Source organism: Anomaloglossus baeobatrachus, chromosome 1 (genome assembly GCF_048569485.1).
Source record: "Anomaloglossus baeobatrachus isolate aAnoBae1 chromosome 1, aAnoBae1.hap1, whole genome shotgun sequence".
Taxonomy (NCBI): domain Eukaryota; kingdom Metazoa; phylum Chordata; class Amphibia; order Anura; family Aromobatidae; genus Anomaloglossus; species Anomaloglossus baeobatrachus.
This window is the reverse complement of record NC_134353.1, coordinates 216,793,573-216,815,107: the sequence shown is the minus strand read 5'-3', so window position 1 is coordinate 216,815,107 and position 21,535 is coordinate 216,793,573. Positions and strand designations below refer to the sequence as shown.

The 21,535-nt window shown below is 49.1% G+C and overlaps 1 protein-coding gene across 1 annotated transcript in view; it reads right to left on the bottom strand.

Annotated features, from left to right (window-relative positions):
- The window catches only part of OTUD4 (OTU deubiquitinase 4), a 147,654-nt gene that overhangs the window by 59,755 nt on the left and 66,364 nt on the right, over nucleotides 1-21,535 (bottom strand). Inside the window, exons 9-11 of the mRNA XM_075348081.1 lie at nucleotides 21,336-21,435; nucleotides 14,569-14,633; nucleotides 4,288-4,388 (exon numbers count right to left, since the gene is read on the bottom strand). Coding sequence (XP_075204196.1) covers nucleotides 4,288-4,388; nucleotides 14,569-14,633; nucleotides 21,336-21,435 — 266 coding nt within the window. The remainder of the gene's footprint in view (nucleotides 1-4,287; nucleotides 4,389-14,568; nucleotides 14,634-21,335; nucleotides 21,436-21,535) is intronic.

Genomic DNA, 21,535 nt, shown 5'->3' with positions numbered 1-21,535 from the left:
AGCTTGGAGCGCCCACACGGCCGCGAATGCTGGAGCAAACGACGCGCCGATAGCTTCATAGACAGATTTCAACCAAAGGTCCATCTGTCTGTCATTGGCATCTTTAAGTGAAGCCCCATCCTCCACTGCAACTATGGATCTAGCTGCAAGCCTGGATATTGGAGGGTCCACTTTTGGACACTGGGTCCAGCGTTTGACCACGTCAGGGGGAAAAGGATAACGTGTATCCTTAAGGCGTTTAGAAAAACGCTTGTCCGGATAAGTATTGTGTTTCTGGATGGATTCTCTGAAGTCAGAGTGGTCCAGAAAAGTACTCGATTTACGCTTGGGATACAGGAAATGGAATTTCTCCTGCTGTGCAGCTGCCTCCTCTGCTGAAGGGGCTGGGGGAGAAATATCCAACAGCCTATTGATGGCCGCTATAAGGTCATTTACCATGGCGTCACCATCTGGCGTATCCAAATTGAGTGCGGCGTCAGGACAAGACTCCTGATCACCCACCTCTGAGTCATCATATAGAGACCCTTCTCGCTGAGACCCTGATCCGCGTGATGACGTGGAGGGTCTCTCCCAGCGAGCTCGCTTAGGCGGACTGGGACTGTCATCGGAGTCAGAGCCCTCAGCCTGTGATGCCTGGGACCCCCTTGAATTACGGATTAATTCCAGCTGAGGGGGGCCGGGGAACATAGACACAGCAGTATGCATGGTCTGCGCAACTGGCCTGGACTGCAAGGTCTCCAGGATTTTTGCCATAGTCACAGACATTTTATCAGCAAAAACTGCAAATTCTGACCCCGTCACCGGGGCAGGGTTCGCAGGCGACTCTGCCTGGGCTACCACCACAATAGGCTCTGGCTGACGAAGTGCCACTGGGACTGAACATTGCACACAATGTCAGTCTTTGGAGCCTGCCGGTAGATCAGCCCCACATGCAGTACAAACAGTGTATACAGCCTGTGCCTTGGCACCCTTGCGTTTTGCGGATGACATGTTGCTGCCTCCTCAGAGCAGTACAGGGTGTCCAGCCAAGAAGCGACCTTACAGTGCAACTATATAAATATATTTGGTACCAAGAAAAAAGTACACTAATATAACACTGAGGCACTAGTGGGGCCAGCACTAAAATGCTGCTTACCGCCCGCTTAAGAGCGGGTGTGTGGTCGCCGAAATCCCTTTAGTCTGGGTCTCCCAGAGCCTGCTGCCTTTCCCCAGCCAGACTGCATGTGTAATGGCTGCCGGCGTCCTTGTGGAGAGGGGGGGCGGGCCCTGGGCGTATACAGACGAAGAGCGGGAAACCTGCTTCCCACTGTGCCTAGTGAGAGGGCTGGAGCATGTAAATAAGGCTCCAGCCCTCGGCGCTGCCCATTGAGCAGCGTCTCTCCCCTACCCTGATTGACAGGGTGGGGGCGGGAACGAAGCGGCGCTAGGCCGCAGAAGCCGGGGGCTAAAGTTAGAAGCGCCGCCGCCGTAAAAGCGCGGCCGGCGCAAAGTCCCCGGCGCACCACAAGTCGCAGCTGCGCCGCCGCTCCAGGAGCGGTCGGCGCAGTAGTTCCCAACATGTAACGTCACTCAGCAAAGCTGCAGTGACCTAACCCCAGCGCACAGCGCTACTGTCCCCCGGCGCACTATAACGCTCAGCAAGCCTTGAGAGTGTCCGTGCCTGCCGGGGACACCGAGTACCTGAATGATGCAGGGCCTTGTCCCTGACTGTACTCATGCTCCGAATCCAGCAGGTTCTCTGGGTCTGTGGATGGAGCCCGGCCTCAGGGCTTGGGGGCCGGCAAGATCCCACTTCCACAGAGCCCTCCAGGGGATGTGGAAGGAAAACAGCATGTGGGCTCCAGCCTCTGTACCAGCAATAGGTACCTCAACCTTACAAGCACCACCGCGGGTGAGAAGGGAGCATGCTGGGGGCCCTATATGGGCCCTCTTTTCTTCCATCCGATATAGTCAGCAGCTACTGCTGACTAAACAGTGGAGCTATGAGTGGATGTCTGACCTCCTTCGCACAAAGCAGAAAACTGGTGAGCCAGTGATCCCACTGGGGGTGTATAGCCAGAAGGGGAGGGGCCTTACACTTTTTAGTGTAATTGCTTTGTGTGGCCTCCGGAGGCAGTGCTATACACCCAATCGTCTGGGTCTCCCAATGGAGCGCCGAAGAAAGTGAAGTTATATTCTCGCTTTAGCCTCTCACTTCCACTTGTCAGGGAGGTGCAGGGAAAGGTTACATCACCGTTCACAAAGAATGCACTGGCACTTTAATTGACTGTCAGCACTGCATACATGCTACAGAGCAGACTGTCAGTGTGCAGTGGAGTAATTACAGTGCACTCATGTTTTAGGGAGTGTGGCTGTTACAGCGCCCTAGTGACTGGAAGCGAATAGCTGCAGGGAAATAAAACTGATTTAATAGTATTTCTGTTGCCTTTGGCAAGACTGAGCAATCATGTGACCAGAAGTTTGCGATATGCATACTCGGCCACATTCTGACTAGACAAGAGCTGAGGCACTAAATACAACTGATCGTCTAGTTGGAACGTAGCCGGAATTATGCATATCACATACTTGCAGTCACATGACTACTCGCCGCCAGCATTGGAAGATCCTCACAATGCACGCTATGCTCCGAAAACAACTTTAACTCATTCAGCCAGCAATACAAAAGCTAAAGAAGGCGATTAATGTAAATTTATTAATGAAACCCAATTGCAAAAAATAGCTTAGCTGAAAATACATGCATTTAAAGAATAATCGCTGCTTTAATTATTTTTCATAAATCAATAGTACATATAAGGAACACAAATATAATGTTGGCAGGGAAATCTCCTTATTTCTCGTAGATTGATCTTTAAATTCACAGTCTCGATTCACTAGTTAAACGTGTCTTCAGTGAATAAACTGATTCTAATTGTGTCGTCATCCTTTAAGTCCTTCTCGACTAGGCAATTTTCCGTTTTTGCACTTTCGTTTTTTTCCTCCTTTTCTTCCAAGAGCTGTAACTATTTTATTATTCTAACATAACCACGTGAGGGCTTGATTTTTTTAAAATTTTTATTGAGAATACTTCATTGTACATGCAGTATTTTGATTGCATCTTACTGCATTCTTTTGCCCGGTTGTGGCAGTATAAAAACCACAATCTTGGCGTTTTGATTTTTTTTCTCGCTACGCGGTTTACTAATCGGTTTAATACTTTCTATATTTTAATAAGTTTGACTTTTACGAACATAGCAATACCACGTGCATTTTTTTTTATTTCTCAATTTTATTGGGGAAAAGAGGGGTGATTTAAACTTTTATACATTTTTTGTTATATTTTTTTAAAACTTTTTTTTTTACTTTTCATTGTACTATACTTTTTACTTTTCTTATGGGACTTGAACCCGAAATCATCTGCGTTCTTGTGCTAATTACAGCAATACCAACGTATTGTTACAGCAAAACTTGCGGTCTCCTTTGAATGTCAGCAACAGATCCCTAATAGTGATGAGCGAGTACTAAAATGCTCGGGAGCTCGAGGCTCGGGCCGAGCATCTCAAAATACTCGTGTACTCAGCCCGAGCACCGAGCCCAATGTTATCCTATTGGAGACCCGAGTATTATTCTGAAATGACCCCCGGCAGCATGTAGAAACCATAAAACTGTAAATTAAAAAAAAAAACGTGTGTGTGTGTGTGTAAGCGTGCATATATATATACACGCGGAGTGGAGTGCGGGAGGGGCCGTAGCCGAGCGGGGAAGTGTCGGGCTAAAGGCACGGTCACGCTGTGCGGGCTGGCCAATCACTGCAATTCCACAACAGGGCTGTGGCATTGCAGTGGTCTGCCAGCCAATCCCTGCATAAGGGATGGCTGTAAAAAGAGCGCCAACATGAAGACCACGAGTACAGCACGAGTATCGCGAGATTACTCGGTCCCCGCCGAGTAGCCCGAGTACATTGATACTCGTGCGAGTACCGAGTAGTAACAAGCATACTCGCTCATCACTAATCCCTAGCTGTCACAGCAACCCATCGGAGCATTGTGTGCGGGCACCGATAGGTAATGAGAACAGTGTGACCCTCTGGTGGCGCAAGGTAAATGACGATGTCACAGATCGACAGCGGAATTTAACAGGTTAACACATGAGAGTGGAGCTTCACTCCAATCATGGCTGGTGGATGCACATAACTGAATAAATCCACCATCATCTAAGCCTGCATCAAAGTCAAGGGACCAGCATATGATGTATCCATACAACATGTTAGTAAGGGGTTATACACAAAAATGTAAAAAAGAATATATGTACTTTTGCCCCAGTTCCTCCACAAAGACGGCAGCCGATGCATTATCTGCTCCAACTTCCTCGATATGTGCATTATAAAACCTTCCGCCCGACTCCAAGCGAACCTGCAATCAGTAATTACCATAATGAATCAAGTAAGAACAGTGCAATATAACTCATGCAGTGCAAATATTTCCAAAAAACATCTTAAATCATCAACTGAATGTAAGTGGAGACGTGAGCACATAATGAGCACTAAGGGTGCGTGCCCATGATCAGTGTTTGCTGCGTTTTGGACGCAGCATGCTTCAGCTGCGTCCAAAACGCCGCAGTGTACAGTACAAGCATAGTGACTGGGATTTCTCGAAATCCCGTGCCCATTATGCTTCTTTTTCTGCAGCAAACACTGACCTGTCATGTGTCTTTCCAGACCGCAGCATGCCAATTGTTTGCTGCGGATTCGCATGAGTCCTCCATAGGGACAACACAAGCGAGAGATCGTTGCACACCCAACCCTGATCATGGGTACAAGCAGCTGCGGTCAGGACCCTCTGCGTCCAAAACGCAGCGAGTCCTGATCATTGGCATATACACTTAGGCATCAGTATACTACATCAGAGAAACCTAAAAGGCAATAATAAAAAAAAAAAAAGAGAATTTTGTTTACTTACCGTAAATTCTTTTTCTTATAGTTCCGACATGGGAGACCCAGACCATGGGTGTATAGCTTCTGCCTCCGGAGGACACAAAGTACTACACTAAAAGTGTAGCTCCTCCCTCCGAGCATATACACCCCCTGGATGACAAATCTAACCAGTTTAGTGCAAAAGCTGAAGGAGGACATCCACCCATAAGTAGAGATATAGTAAAACCCGGAATAACCGGAACCTCTGTCTACAACAACAGCCGGTGAAAACACATGGAACAAGAACTGCCAACAGGCAACAGGGAGGGTGCTGGGTCTCCCATGTCGGAACTATAAGAAAAATAATTTACGGTAAGTAAACAAAATTCTCTTTTTCTTCATCGTTCCTTATGGGAGACCCAGACCATGGGACGTCTCAAAGCAGTCCATGGGTGGGAAATAAACAGAAACTGAGAAGTAGGCAAAACCTAACTTCACAAATGGGCGACAGCCACCTGAAGGATGCGTCTGCCCAAGCTCGCATCTGCCGAAGCATGAGCATGCACTTGGTAGTGCTTCGAAAAGGTGTGCAGACTAGACCAAGTGGCAGCCTGACAAACCTGCTGAGCCGTAGCCTGGTGCCTGAAAGCCCAGGAGGCACCGACAGCTCTGGTCGAGTGCGCCTTAATCCCTAGCGGAGGGGGCACCTGAGAACATTGGTAGCCATCGGATATGGCCGACCTAATCCAACGAGCTAGGGTCGGTTTAGAAGCCGAGAGACCCTTGCGCTGACCCGTGGTTAGCACAAAGAGAGAGGTGCACCGCCTAAGAGCAGCGGTGCGTGACACATAGATCCGGAGCGCCCGCACCAAATCCAAAGTATGCAACGCTTTCTCAAAGCGATGCACAGGGGCCGGACAAAGGGAAGGCAATGAAATGTCCTGGTTAAGGTGGAAAGGAGACACCACCTTAGGGAGAAAGTCCGGAGTCGGACGGAGAACCACCTTGTCTTGGTGAAAAACCAAAAAGGGTGACTCCGAAGAGAGCGCAGCCAAATCAGAGACTCTCCTGAGAGAAGTTATGGCCACCAGAAAGACCACTTTCTGTGAAAGTCGAAACAAGGAAACCTCCCTAAGAGGCTCAAAGGGGGTTTCTGTAAGGCCGTGAGGACCAGATTAAGGTCCCAGGGATCCAAAGGCCGCCGGTAAAGAGGAATGATGTGAGATGCGCCCTGCATGAAGGTGCGCACCTGGGCCAGTCGGGCGATACGCCGCTGGAACAACACTGACAGAGCCGAGACCTGTCCCTTGAGGGAATTGAGGGATAGTCCTAGCTGCAGACCGGACTGTAGAAAGGACAGGATGGTCAGCAAAGAAAACGGCCAAGGAGCATGGCCGGAAGAGCGACACCAGGACAGGAAAATCCTCCAAGTCCTGTGGTAAATCCTGGCCGAGGAAGACTTCCGAGCCTGAGTCATAGTGGAGATGACCTCGGAAGGAATGCCTGAAGCCGTCAGGATCCAGGACTCAAGAGCCACGCCGTCAATCTGAGAGCCGCAGAATTCTGGCGGAAAAACGGACCTTGAGAGAGAAGGTCTGGGCGGTCCGGGAGATGCCACGGCACCTCTACGGACAGACGGAGCAGGTCTGGGTACCAAGCTCGCCTGGGCCAGTCTGGAGCAATGATTATGACCCGACGGCACTCCATTCTGATCTTGCGCAGGACTCTGGGCAAGAGAGCTAGAGGGGGAAACACGTAGGCCAGACGGAACTGGGACCAATCCTGAACCAGCGCGTCCGCTGCCAAGGCCTGAGGATCGTGGGAGCGAGCCACGTAAACCGGAACCTTGTTGTTGTGCCGGGATGCCATTAGATCCACTTCCGGAGTGCCCCACTTGCGGCAGATTGACCGGAACACTGCCGGATGCAGGGCCCACTCGCCGCTGTCCACGGTTTGACGGCTGAGATAATCTGCCTCCCAGTTTTCTACGCCTGGGATGTGGACTGCGGATATGGTGGACTTGGAGTCCTCTGTCCACTGAAGGATACGTTGGACTTCCAACATTGCCAGGCGGCTGCGTGTCCCGCCCTGGTGATTGATGTAGGCAACTGCTGTCGCGTTGTCTGACTGGACTCGAATGTGCTTGCCCGCCAACAGGTGGTGAAAGGCTACGAGAGCTAGGAGCACAGCTCTGATTTCCAGCACATTGATCGAGAGGGCTGATTCGGACGGAGTCCAAGTGCCCTGTGCTCGGTGGTGGAGAAATACTGCTCCCCAGCCGGAGAGACTGGCATCCGTGGTGAGGATCACCCAGGACGGAGACAGGAAGGAGCGTCCCTGAGACAGAGAGAGGGGCCGAAGCCACCACTGAAGAGAGCTCCTGGTCTGTGGCGACAGAGCCACTAGCCTGTGCAAGGAAGAGGTCCGCTTGTCCCAAAAGCGGAGAATGTCCAGCTGCAGAGGACGCAGATGGAACTGGGCAAGGGAACCGCTTCCATTGACGCCACCATCTGACCCAGCACCTGCATGAGGTGCCTGATGGAATGACGGCGGGGTTTCAACAGAGAACGCACCGCCAGATGAAGGGACTGCTGTTTGACTAAGGGCAGCTTCACAAGTGCCGGCAGAGTCTCGAACTGCATCCCCAGGTACGTAAGTTTCTGGGTCGGGGACAGAGTGGACTTGGGCAGATTGACAAGCCACCCGAATTGAACAAGCGTGGCGAGAGTGAGTGAGACACTCCGCTGACAGTCTGCACTGGATGAAGCCTTGACTAGAAGGTCGTCCAGGTAAGGAATCACTGCCAACCCCTGGAGGTGCAGAACCGCAACCACTGCTGCCATGACCTTGGTGAATACACGAGGGGCCGTGACTAACCCGAAGGGGAGAGCCACGAATTGGAAATGTTCCTCTCCGATTGCAAAACGTAGGCAACGCTGGTGTGAAACTGCAATTGGCACATGCAGATAGGCATCTCTGATGTCGATGAATGCTAGAAAATCTCCTTGGGTCATTGAGGCAATGACCGATCGCAGAGATTCCATACGAAAGTGCCGCACCTGAACATGCTTGTTGAGAAGCTTGAGATCCAGGATGGGCCGGAAGGAACCGTCCTTTTTGGGGACTAGGAAGAGGTTTGAGTAGAAACCTCTGAACCGTTCCCGGGTGGGAACCGGAACAATCACTCCGTTGGCCTGCAAGGATGCCACGGCCTGTGAGAAGGCGGCGGCCTTGGAGCAGGGGGGAGTGGACATAAAAAATCTGTTTGGTGGGCTGGAAGAAAATTCTATCCTGTAGCCGTGGGAGATGATATCCCGCACCCACTGATCGGAGACGTGTTGAAACCACACGTCGCCAAAGTGGGAGAGCCTGCCACCGACCAAGGACGTTGCTGGCGCAGCCAGATAGTCAAGAGGAGGCTGCCTTAGGGGCAGCGGCTCCTCCGCTCTTCTGAGGACGCGGCTTCGCGCGCCAGCTGGGTTTTCGATCCTTGGCTGAGTTAGTGGACGAAGCTGAGGGCTTAGAGGATGACCAGTTAGAGGAACGAAAGGAACGAAACCTCGACTGGTTCCTGCCCTGGACAGGTTTTCTGGTTTTAGTTTGTGGCAAGGAAGTACTCTTCCCGCCAGTAGCTTCCTTAATAATTTCATCCAGTTGTTCACCGAACAGCCGGGACCCAGCAAAGGGGAGCCCAGCAAGGAACTTCTTGGAAGAAGCGTCTGCTTTCCACTCTCGAAGCCACAAGATCCTGCGGATCGCGAGGGAATTAGCGGAAGCCACCGCCGTGCGGTGAGAAGCCTCCAGAATGGCAGACATGGCATAGGATGAAAAAGCCGAAGCCTGGGAAGTTAAAGCAACCATTTCAGGTATAGAGTCCCTGGCGAGGGAATGTATCTCCGCCAGAGAAGCAGAGACTGCCTTAAGAGCCCACACTGCTGCAAAGAACGGGGAGAACGAGGCCCCTGCCGCTTCATATACAGATTTGGCCAGAAGGTCAACCTGGCGGTCAGTGGGATCCTTAAGAGAGGTGCCATCGGCCACAGACACGACTGTCCGGGCTGAGATTCTAGACACCGGAGGATCTACCTTTGGTGAGTGAGCCCACTCCTTGACCACTTCTGGTGGATAGGGAAAACGGTCATCAGAACTACGCTTTGGGAAGCGTTTGTCAGGACAGGCCCTGGGCTTGGTAACAGTGGCCTGAAAACTGGAGTGGTTAAAAAACATACTCCTTGCTCTCTTAGGTGAGGTAAACTGGTGTTTTTCTACCAGAGAGGCTTGTTCCTCTGACACTGGAGGATTGAGGTTCAGTACGGAGTTAATGGATGCAGTCAAGTCACTAACATCCGCATCACCCTCAGATAAATCAATGGGGTACATAGAGGTGGCGTCCGAGCCCACAGTAAAGGCATCCTCCTCGCCCTGCAATTCAGCTCGTGAATCAGAGCCGTGGGACGAGGAAGGAGAAGAGTCCCTGCGTCTCCGTTTAGGAGGACGGGGTCCGGGAACAGATAAAACATGCTCTGTGAGCTCTGCAGAGCAAGTCGGAGCAGCAGAGGCGCCCTGAGAAGGGGGCTGATGCATGGTCAGCAGAGTCCGGGACAGCTGTCCCATGGAGTCGGCAAAGGACTGGGAGATAGCTTTAGAAAACGATGCTACCCAAGCCGGGGGGTTCAGCCACCGGGGCCGGAGCAGCCGGAGGGACCCCTGAGGAGGCTCCAGGCTGAGGCACCACCATGTTAGAGCAGGCATCACAATGTGGATATGTGCTCGGTTCAGGCAGAATGAGCTGACATGCAGTGCAAATAGAGTAAAGCCTTGCAGCCTTGCTCCTAGTGAGAGACATGCTGCTGAGGTGGAGGCTCTGCAGTAAAGAATACACTCCTTTAGAATGACCCCCTGAGAGTGTATAATAAAGCCCACAACCAGAGGTTGTGGCTTACCAGACCGCTTTTTGTGTGCCCTCCGGATTCCACAGCTCGGACCCCCAGTAGATGCAGAAGTTGCAGCAGCCAGCGCCGATCAGTGTGTAAACGCTCATAAAATGGCGCCGGAGTGAGGAGGGGGGGCGGAGTTTAGCCCAAGAGCGGGAACCGGAGGGCCAAGGAGAGATACAGGGGAGGGAAACATCTCCTCAGAGAGGAGTGTCCTCCCCTCTGCTGAACGGCCGGTGGGCGGCGCCGCACTATTCCCCTGCATGACTGACATGCAGGGGCAGTGAAAACGAAACTAGGCCGCATCTGAAGCCGGGGCCTAGATTTCTCCATGCGGCCGACGAGCAGGCACCCTCGGCGCGGTTCTCAGGAAAAAACCAGAGAACCGGCCGGAAATCACAGCAAAGTGACAAAACACACTCTCCCCACAATAAATATACCCGGGACCCCTAAATAACGTCTCAATAAGCTTATGAGACGCAGGGCCAGGTCCCTGGGGGGGGTAAACTCTCCGTCCGGCAGGATCCTGACAGGGCTGCGGATGGAGACCGGTCTCCTGCAAAGCAGAGAGAACCGTGATGGCTCCCACTTCAAGCCAGAGCCTCAGGGGATGGTGAAGGAGCGCGGCATGTGAAGGCTCCAGCCTTGTAAAATCAACCTTAACAGCACCGCCGACACAGTGGGGTGAGAAGGGACATGCTGGGAGTCCAGACTGGACCCGCTTTTCTTCCAAATCTTTGAAATTAAAAATCAAAAATCGGATGAGAATGCATGCGTGTGTGTGACCTCCTGAACACAAAGCATTGAACTGGTTAGATTTGTCATCCAGGGGGTGTATATGCTCGGAGGGAGGAGCTACACTTTTAGTGTAGTACTTTGTGTGTCCTCCGGAGGCAGAAGCTATACACCCATGGTCTGGGTCTCCCATAAGGAACGATGAAGAAATATCCATATGAGGCAGCTACTAGGTGACCTCAGTACAATGGTCATAAATGTGATACACATGTGTGACTCAAGTAACTCCGGGATGAGTATTGCAAGATGGCCAGTGATAACAAGAAAAACCTTTACGTTACAATGCCGGACAGGGTAGCTAAAAACTTGTGCCCCCCCTCCAAAGCTGATCATGTCATCAATGGTCATCTCCAGCCAAGAGAAAAGGAAAGGAAGGACACATCCATAGTATATCAGTTATGAATGAAGCTTAATAGAACTGTGCAGGCTAAGACATTGGTAAAGGCATTCCACTTTTAACACACAATGATTAGTTTTTGTATGATAAAACGTTGTACAAATTTGAGAATCGATACTTCATTTTCAACATCTCTCCTTCCAGTCATTAAATAGAAACCCCCACTGTTTGTTGCCATGAGAACATGTCCTATTTACACAATTGCAGGGCTTGCCACAGTATTATTGCAGAATTCACATTGGTGTCTCACAATGAGCTCAGTCTGTGTGCCCATCATGAACTGGACAGATCTTCATATCATGTAGATAATAATCAGGGCTCCTATTCACTGAACACAAGCAACATTTTGAGATAAATACAAAGAATTAAGAAAATTTCACCAGTAGTGATGAGCGAGCACTACCATGCTCGGGTGTTCAGTACTCGTAATGAGCAGTTGGACGCTTGGAAGGCTCAACCCATGTACAGAGTATAATGGAAGTCAATAAGGGACTCTAGCATTTTTAAAGAAGATGTTCCAGAGTTTCCCATTGAATGCCATTATACTCCGTCGAGTCGAGGGTGTCCAAGCATCTGACTGCTCATTACGAGTACCGAACAAAAATAAGTAGAAAACGGAAATATATTGGCTAAGCCCAAAAAGCAGCAGACTGTACCATCCATACCTGTTACTTGTAGGTTGAAAAATGAGGCTCCTCCATTCAAGGAAACCAGTTTCCTGAAACGCGCAAGTATAGATCTCTTCACTTTCCGTACCTATGGACTGCAATGCCATATGCTGTTCGCAGCCCAGTGCCTTGCTTCCATCTCCAGGGACACCACCGGCTAGGGCTCCCTGGTTGCTGCATCGCATGCGCATCAATTGTCTGATCCAGCTAACCCTCTGATTGGACCTTCCCTATCAACTTTCTTTGCTTGGATTTAAGTTGACCTATTTCAATACAAATGCTCTAACAGGGGTGTTTTAATAAATTATATAAATTACATACAGTACAGACCAAAAGTTTGGACACACCTCATTCAAAGAGTTTTCTTTATTTTCATGACTCTGAAAATTGTAGATTCACATTGAAGGCATCAAAACTATGAATTAACACATGTGGAATTAAATACTTAATAAAAAAAGTGTGAAACAACTGAAAATATGTCTTATATTCTAGGTTCTTCAAAGTAGCCACCTTTTGCTTTGATTACTGCTTTGCACACTCTTGGCATTCTCTTGATGAGCTTCAAGAGGTAGTCATCGGAAATGGTTTTCACTTCACAGGTGTGCCCTGTCAGGTTTAATAAGCGGGATTTCTTACCTTATAAATGGGGTTGGGACCATCAGTTGTGTTGTGCAGAAGTCTGGTGGATACACAGCTGATAGTTCTACTGAATAGACTGTTAGAATTTGTATTATGGCAAGAAAAAAGCAGCTAAGTAAAGAAAAACGAGTGGCCATCATTACTTTAAGAAATGAAGGTCAGTCAGTCCGAAAAATTGGGAAAACTTTAAAAGTGTCAACGGTGCAGTGGCAAAAACCATCAAACGCTACAAAGAAACTGGCTGAAATGAGGACCGCCCCAGGAAAGGAAGACCAAGAGTCACCTCTACTGCAGAGGATAAGTTTATCCGAGTCACCAGCCTCAGAAATTGCAGGTTAACAGCAGCTCAGATTAGAGACCAGGTCAATGACACACAGAGTTCTAGCAGCAGACACATCTCTAGAACAACTGTTAAGAGGAGACTTTGTGCAACCGGCCTTCATGGTAAAATAGCTGCTAGGAAACCACTGCTAAGGACAGGCAACAAGTAGATGAGACTTGTTTGGGCTAAAGAACACAAGGAATGGACATTAGACCAGTGGAAATATGTGCTTTGGTCTGAAGAGTCTAAATTTGAGATCTTTGGATCCAACCACCGTGTCTTTGTGCGATGCAGAAAAGGTGAATGGATGGACTCTACATGCCTGGTTCCCATCGTAAAGCATGGAGGGGGAGGTGTGATGGTGTGGGGGTGCTTTGCTGGTGACACTGTTGGGGATTTATTCAAAATTGAAGCATACTAAACCAGCATGGCTACCACAGCATCTTGCAGTGGCATACTATTCCATCCAGTTTGCGTTTAGTTGTACCATCATTTATTTTTCAACAGGCCAATGACCCCAAACACACCTCCAGGCTGGGTAAGAGCTATTTGATTAAGAAGGAGAGTGATAGGGTGCAACGCCAGATGACCTGGCCTCCACAGTCACCAGACCTGAACCCAATCGAGATGGTTTGGGGTGAGCTGGACCGCAGAGTGAAGGCAAAAGGGCCAACAAGTGCTAAGCATCTCTGGGAACTCCTTCAAGGTAGTTGGAAGACCATTTCCGGTGACTACCTCTTGAAGCTCATCAAGAGAATGCCAAGAGTGTGCAAAGCAGTAATCAAAGCAAAAGGTGGTTACTTAGAAGAACCTAGAATACCTAGACTACCTAGACATATCAGTTGTTTCACACTTTTTTGTTTAAGTATTTCATTGCACGTGTTAATTCATAGTTTTGATGCCTTCAATGTGAATCTACAATTTTCAAAGTCATTAAAATAAAGAAAACTCTTTGAATAAGAAGGTGTGTCCAAACTTTTGGTCTGTACTGTATATTATATTTATATATTGTTTTCTGAATTAAATTATTTGTTTGATTTTGTCACTAACTGTGGAGAACAAGTGTCACTTAGTGAATATTATATTCTCCTATAATCAGTAGCCTGCTTTTAACCTTGCTCTCTAACTTAAAAAGTGCACCTATACTAAACAAAGCATCTATTTACCTAGTTGTGCTTTATCCATTACAATTAGACCTTGCATCTTGGATGCTACTTTATTGCAGTTTTTTTTAAAACATCAACTTTCTTCTGAGCTATACACTTTCTTCGTGTCTGATAAAGGCAGGTGTATGGCTTACCATCCTATATATCTATATATCAGGGGTCCTCAACTTGTGGCTCGTAGGCCTGTAATATGTGGCTCGCGGCTGTCTTCCAGCTTGGTGTATAAGCGCCAGGTCTAGCAAGCAGCTATGAAGAGCAGCTCTATAGATGGTGACTTGTGACTAGCCCCACAAGAGCAGATCTGAATGGAGATAGGAACCCCTGGATCTTGATATACTGCCTCGGTGTGGTTTCCGTGGAAAAGCTTTGACTGTCATTATACTAATAATGGGGGTTCTGGGTGTCACTACTGTGAGGAGGCGGGAGCTGGATGTGGCTCGTGAACCTCGCTCATAGTTGAAGGTGGCTTGCGACCATCTTTCAGAGCTGGATGTGGCTCTCAAGGTCAGAACGGTTGGGGACCTCCCCTAAAGAGGTTATTAAAGAGCAGAAGTACCCAAACCCCACAACTACCGGATTGCACAGAATGCTACTTTATTCTAAAAAGATCAGCTGAATTTCTTTTGTTAGCTGGGTCTCATGAACCTTCATTTTACTTTAAAAAAAAAACAAAACATGGCTCATCTCATTTACATAATTTCTTCCAAAAAGTGATTTTCTTTTTTCTAGAATAAATACAATAATTTCAAAATAACTTACCTGACATTTGTCTCCAACAGAATACTGCATGCCAGCAGCGATGGAGAAATCCAGCTTTTGCTGATCTAAGACACAAGAACCAGAAAAGTATGAGCCTACTACTATACAATGGTGGTGTACTGATCAGCTGATAGCATAACATAAGCCACAGGCTACAGATCCTGATCCAGTAAGTGACTGATCCAAGCACAATAACAGGTGAGTAAGGATATAATGTGCAGAATGACCTCATTATAGAGCAAAGAACATGGATCTTTGTTATATATGCATGTCCCTCCCTAGCATTTAATGACATCATCAGAACACGAACGCTAACTAAATAGTAAAGCTATAAGAAAAAAAATAGACTGACAATAGTCAAAAGAAGGGAATTTTGTTTACTTACCGTAAATTCCTTTTCTTCTAGCTCCAATTGGGAGACCCAGACAATTGGGTGTATAGCTTCTGCCTCCGGAGGCCACACAAAGTATTACACTTAAAAGTGTAAAGCCCCTCCCCTTCTGCCTATACACCCCCCGTGCATCACGGGCTCCTCAGTTTTGGTGCAAAAGCAAGAAGGAGGAAAAGTTATAAATTGGTTTAAAGTAAATTCAATCCGAAGGAATTTCGGAGAACTGAAACCATTCAACATGAACAACATGTGTACACAAAGAACAACAGCCCGAAGGGAACAGGGGCGGGTGCTGGGTCTCCCAATTGGAGCTAGAAGAAAAGGAATTTACGGTAAGTAAACAAAATTCCCTTCTTCTTTGTCGCTCCATTGGGAGACCCAGACAATTGGGACGTCCAAAAGCAGTCCCTGGGTGGGTAAAGTAAACCCTCGTAATAGAGCCGTAAAACGGCCCCTTCCTACAGGTGGGCAACCGCCGCCTGAAGGACTCGCCTACCTAGGCTGGCATCTGCCGAAGCATAGGTATGCACCTGATAGTGTTTCGTGAAAGTGTGCAGGCTCGACCAGGTAGCCGCCTGACACACCTGTTGAGCCATAGCCTGGTGCCGCAAAGCCCAGGACGCACCCACGGCTCTGGTAGAATGGGCCCTCAGCCCTGAGGGAACCGGAAGCCCAGAAGATCGGTAAGCTTCGAGAATTGGTTCCTTGATCCACCGAGCCAGGGTTGATTTGGAAGCCTGTGACCCTTTACGCTGGCCAGCGACAAGGACAAAGAGTGCATCCGAGCGGCGCAGGGGCGCCGTACGAGAAATGTAGAGTCTGAGTGCTCTCACCAGATCTAACAAGTGCAAATCCCTTTCACATTGGTGAACTGGATGAGGACAAAAAGAGGGTAAGGAGATATCCTGATTGAGATGAAAGGGGGATACCACCTTAGGGAGAAATTCCGGAACCGGACGCAGAACCACCTTGTCCTGGTGAAACACCAGGAAAGGGGCTTTGCATGACAGCGCTGCTAGCTCAAACACTCTCCGAAGTGATGTGACTGCTACTAGGAAGACCACTTTCTGCGAAAGGCGTGAGAGAGAAATATCCTTCATTGGCTCGAAAGGTGGTTTCTGAAGAACCATCAGCACCCTGTTCAGATCCCAGGGTTCTAACGGCCGCTTGTAAGGAGGGACTATGTGACAAACCCCCTGCAGGAACGTGCGGACCTGTGGAAGTCTGGCTAGGCGCTTCTGAAAAAACACAGAGAGCGCTGAGACTTGTCCCTTAAGGGAGCCGAGCGACAAACCTTTTTCCAATCCGGATTGAAGGAAGGAAAGAAAAGTGGGCAAGGCAAATGGCCAGGGAGAAAAACCCTGATCAGAGCACCAAGATAAGAATATCCTCCACGTCCTGTGGTAGATCTTGGCGGACGTTGGTTTCCTAGCCTGTCTCATAGTGGCAATGACCTCTTGAGATAACCCTGAAGACGCTAGGATCCAGGACTCAATGGCCACACAGTCAGGTTGAGGGCCGCAGAATTCAGATGGAAAAACGGCCCTTGAGACAGCAAGTCTGGTCGGTCTGGTAGTGCCCACGGTTGGCCCTCCGTGAGATGCCACAGATCCGGGTACCACGACCTCCTCGGCCAGTCTGGAGCGACGAGGATGGCGCGGCGGCAGTCGGACCTGATCTTGCGTAACACTCTGGGCAACAGTGCCAGAGGAGGAAACACATAAGGGAGTTGAAACTGCGACCAATCCTGAACTAAGGCGTCTGCCGCCAGAGCTCTGTGATCTTGAGACCGTGCCATGAATGTCGGGACCTTGTTGTTGTGCCGGGACGCCATTAGGTCGACGTCCGGCATCCCCCAGCGGCAACAGATCTCCTGAAACACGTCCGGGTGAAGGGACCATTCCCCTGCGTCCATGCCCTGGCGACTGAGAAAGTCTGCTTCCCAGTTTTCTACGCCCGGGATGTGAACTGCGGATATGGTGGAGGCTGTGGCTTCCACCCATAGCAGAATCCGCCGGACTTCCTGGAAGGCTTGCCGACTGCGTGTTCCGCCTTGGTGTTGATGTATGCCACCGCTGTGGAGTTGTCCGACTGAATTCGGATCTGCTTGCCTTCCAGCCACGGCTGGAACGCCTTTAGGGCAAGATACACTGCCCTTATCTCCAGAACATTGATCTGAAGGGAGGACTCTGCTGAATTGAGACCTGCCCGCGGACCGAAAGGACCGAAACCTCGATTGTACCTTCCGTTGTTGAGGTCTGTTTGGTTTGCACTGGGGTAAGGATGAGTCCTTTCCCTTGGATTGTTTAATGATTTCATCCAATCGCTCACCAAACAGGCGGTCGCCAGAAAATGGCAAACCGGTTAAGAACTTTTTGGAAGCAGAGTCTGCCTTCCATTCACGTAGCCACATGGCCCTGCGGACTGCCACCGAATTGGCGGATGCTACCGCCGTACGGCTCGCAGAGTCCAGGACAGCATTAATGGCGTAGGACGCAAACGCCGACGCCTGAGAGGTTAAGGACACCACTTGCGGAGCAGACGTACGTGTGACTGCATTAATCTGCGCATGACAAGCTGAGATAGCTTGGAGTGCCCATACGGCTGCGAATGCTGGAGCAAAAGACGCGCCGATAGCTTCATAGATGGATTTCAACCAGAGCTCCATCTGTCTGTCAGTGGCATCTTTGAGTGAAGCCCCATCTTCCACTGCAACTATGGATCTAGCCGCCAGTCTGGAGACTGGAGGATCCACCTTGGGACACTGAGCCCAGCCCTTGACAACGTCAGGGGGGAAGGGATAACGTGTATCCTTAAGGCGCTTGGAAAAACGCTTATCTGGACAAGCTCGGTGTTTCTGGACTGCCTCTCTGAAGTCAGAGTGATCCAGAAACGTACTCATTGTACGCTTGGGAAACCTGAAACGGAATTTCTCCTGCTGAGAAGCTGACTCCTCAATTGGAGGAGCTGGGGGAGAAATATCCAACACCTGATTGATGGTCGCTATAAGGTCATTCACTATGGCGTCACCTTCAGGTGTATCTAGGTTGAGAGCGGCCTCAGGATCAGAATCCTGATCTGCTACCTCCGCTTCATCATCCAGAGAGTCCTCCTGCTGAGACCCTGAACAGTGTGATGAAGTCGAGGGAATTTCCCAGCGAGCCCGCTTAGGCGGCCTGGGGCTGCGGTCCGTGTCATAGACCTCACCCTGGGACCTATGGGTCACCCCAGGAGCACTTTGCTGCTCCAACTGAGGGGGGCCTGGGGTCAATGATTCAACAGTGCCCGGGGCCTGAGTCACCGGTCTGGACTGTAAGGCTTCTAGTATCTTAGCAGACCATTTATCCATACTCTCAGACAGTTTGTCAGCAAATACTGCAAACTCCGTCCCTGTCACCTGGACAGTGGTAGCAGGTGGTTCCACCTGGGCCACCAGTAGCAGAGGCTCCGGCTGAGTAAGTGCCACAGGGGCCGAGCATTGCACACAATGAGGGTCGGTGGAACCTGCCGGTAGTATAGCCGCACATGAGGTACAGGTTGCAAAGTAAGCCTGTGCTTTGGCACCCTTGCTTTTTGCGGACGACATGCTGTTGTCTCCTCTGAGTACAATCCAGGAGGGTATATAGCCAAAAATCAACAGTGCGACCGTACAGTGTAAATGTATAGCATATAAGCATATATATATATGTACACTTCGGCACTCAGTGGGGCCAGCACCTCAGGTGCTGCTTACCGACCGCTCAAAGCGGTTGTGTGATCACCAGATTCCCTGCCTGGGCCTCCCAGAGCCGTGTTGTCTCTCCTCTCCAGCGTCAGAAGTGCTGACAGGAATGGCTGCCGGCGTTCTGTGGGGAGGAGGGGGCCGTGGGCGTGCCCTAGAAAGTGCGGGAATCTGGTGCTCCACTGTGCTGAGTGAGGGGGAGGAGGATACAAAGTATGCTCCAGCCCTCAGCGCTGACGTCCTGTGCAGCGTCCCGCCCTTCCCCTGACTGGCAGGCCTGGGGGCGGGAATATGCGATACTAGGCCGCAAAAGCCGGGGACTAAAGTTATAAGCGCGGCCGGCAAATAAGCGCGGTCGGCGCGGTAGTCCCCGGCGCACTAACACACCCAGCAGTGCTGCAGTGTGTATGGCACAAGCGCTCCATGCGCGGTCCCCCAAGGGGACACAGAGTACCTCACAGTAGCAGGGCCTTGTCCCTGACGATACCCGGCTCCTGTCCAGCAGATTCCCCAGGGGCTGCGGAGGGAGCACGGTCCCCGTGCCTGGAGACCGATTAGGATCCCACTTCACCCAGAGCCCTTAAGGGATGGGGAAGGAAAACAGCATGTGGCTCCTGCCTATGTACCCGCAATGGATACCTCAACCTTAACAACACCACCGACCAGAGTGGGGTGAGAAGGGAGCATGCTGGGGGCCCTGTTATGGGCCCTCTTTTCTTCCATCCGACATAGTCAGCAGCTGCTGCTGACTAAGATGTGGAGCTATGCGTGGATGTCAGCCTCCTTCGCACAAAGCAGAAAAACTGAGGAGCCCGTGATGCACGGGGGGTGTATAGGCAGAAGGGGAGGGGCTTTACACTTTTAAGTGTAATACTTTGTGTGGCCTCCGGAGGCAGAAGCTATACACCCAATTGTCTGGGTCTCCCAATGGAGCGACAAAGAAATAGCGGTTAAAGGTATTAAATATTTAGGTTTTTATGGGTGGATCAGAAAAAGCTCGGCACCTAACGCCATTTAGTGAGTGTCCAGTGGAATATGTAATACTGGCGCACAGAGATCAGAAACTTCTGCACTTCTTTCTGAACGCTACTTCTCTTTTTGCTTCTTTCTACTGTTTTATTATCAATTCCCATGAAATTTAACCATAAAATAATACATTTTATTTTTAACGTGACGACATATTCCACAGCACTTTACAAATCAGCGGAGACATTTACGAGCTACATAAGACATTTAAGAGAAACACATAATTCCACAATTTGAACAAGAGGAGTGAGGGCCCTGCGAAGAAAACCTAGAATCTATGAGAAAATAAGGATGATACAAAAAATAAAAGCATTCAAATAAAGCTTTGTGTACCAGTCATCAGCCATCATTGTTATTAGTGATGAGGGAGCACTACCAGGCTCAGGTGCTCAAAAAAAAATCTTCTGGAAAAATGCTCGAGTTCCCCATTGACTTCCATTATATTCAATGGCAACAATCCGAGCATCCCAGCATGGTAGTGCTCGCTTATCACTAATTGTTATACTATACTAATTTGTTAAAGGAGTTGTCTACTACTTGGACCACCCCTTCCTAAATGAAACAGTGCTGCATGTAAACGTTCACTCTTCTCTCAGAAGAAACAGTTTCGGAAGAGGAAATTAAGACCGCTGCAACCCATCAGTAGCCAATGATTGTTAGATTGCAGCATTTATGATACATGTCCGAACACACAGCGCGTCTGTGAAGGGAGTATAAGCGCTACCATGAGTCCTGTGTTCTGCCAAAAGAAATGCATCCCGAGACAACGCATGTGTGGGGTTGCTTTTCATCCAAGGTAGTGGGGTCACTCCCAATTTTGCTTATAAACACTGCTATTAATAAAAAATGGCATCTAAACATCCTCCAGGAGCAACTTCTCCTAACGATTTAGGAACGGTTTAGTAATGAGCAATGCTTTTTTCCAGCATGATGGAGTGCCACGTCACAAAAACTGATAACCAAGTGGCCCAGTGAACAAAACAGTGAAATTTTGGGTTCAAAGCCAGAAAACACCCTAAGTCTCAATCCCATTGAGAACCTTTGGTCAATCCTCAAACAAAAACACAGAAATTGTAATAAACTCCAACCACTAATTAGATAAGAATGGGCTGTCATCAATCAGGTTTTGGTCCAGAAGCTGATGTTCAGCATGTCAGGGCGAATTGCAGAAGCATTAAAAATTGAGTCTTTGTATATATTTTATGTATTTGTCAATTTAATTGTAAAAACCTATCAAATACTAATAAAACTGTACTTCAGTAACTCTAGAAGTATCTGACTAAAAGATCTAAAAATACTGAAGCAGCAAACTGTGAAAACCTAAATTTGGGACAGTCTCAAAACCTTTGGCCACGACTGTTATTTTTTATTTTAGAGGAGGCATGGTTTTAACAACAGGTTGTCCAGGTAATGCAAAACCTCTTCAATTACCGTAGTTTTATACTTTGGGGCAAATGTTTATCCAGGAACGAGATCTGTGTTTCCACATGTTCCGATACACCATCAGGCAAAACCCCCCAGCAAGGCGACAACAGCACGAAAACCTCCACTTTACGGAGACTCGTGCTCCCCATTTTGTACTCTTGTGATTCAAGGCCAGATCCACTTCAGCTTATTATATAGTTTTACCTCTTTGTGATTTTATCCAAACCTCATACTCCACATTTCTAAACACTCCTGGGTTAAGGGATCGGAGGACAGATGTATTGATAGACTTTCTTTGGGGAAGCTGCAAAAAAAAAAACAAAACACATTAGAAAAGTGAGGGGGGGGGGGGGGGGGACTTCCAAGGCTAATCAATAATGCTCAGAATTTAAACCAATGAGACT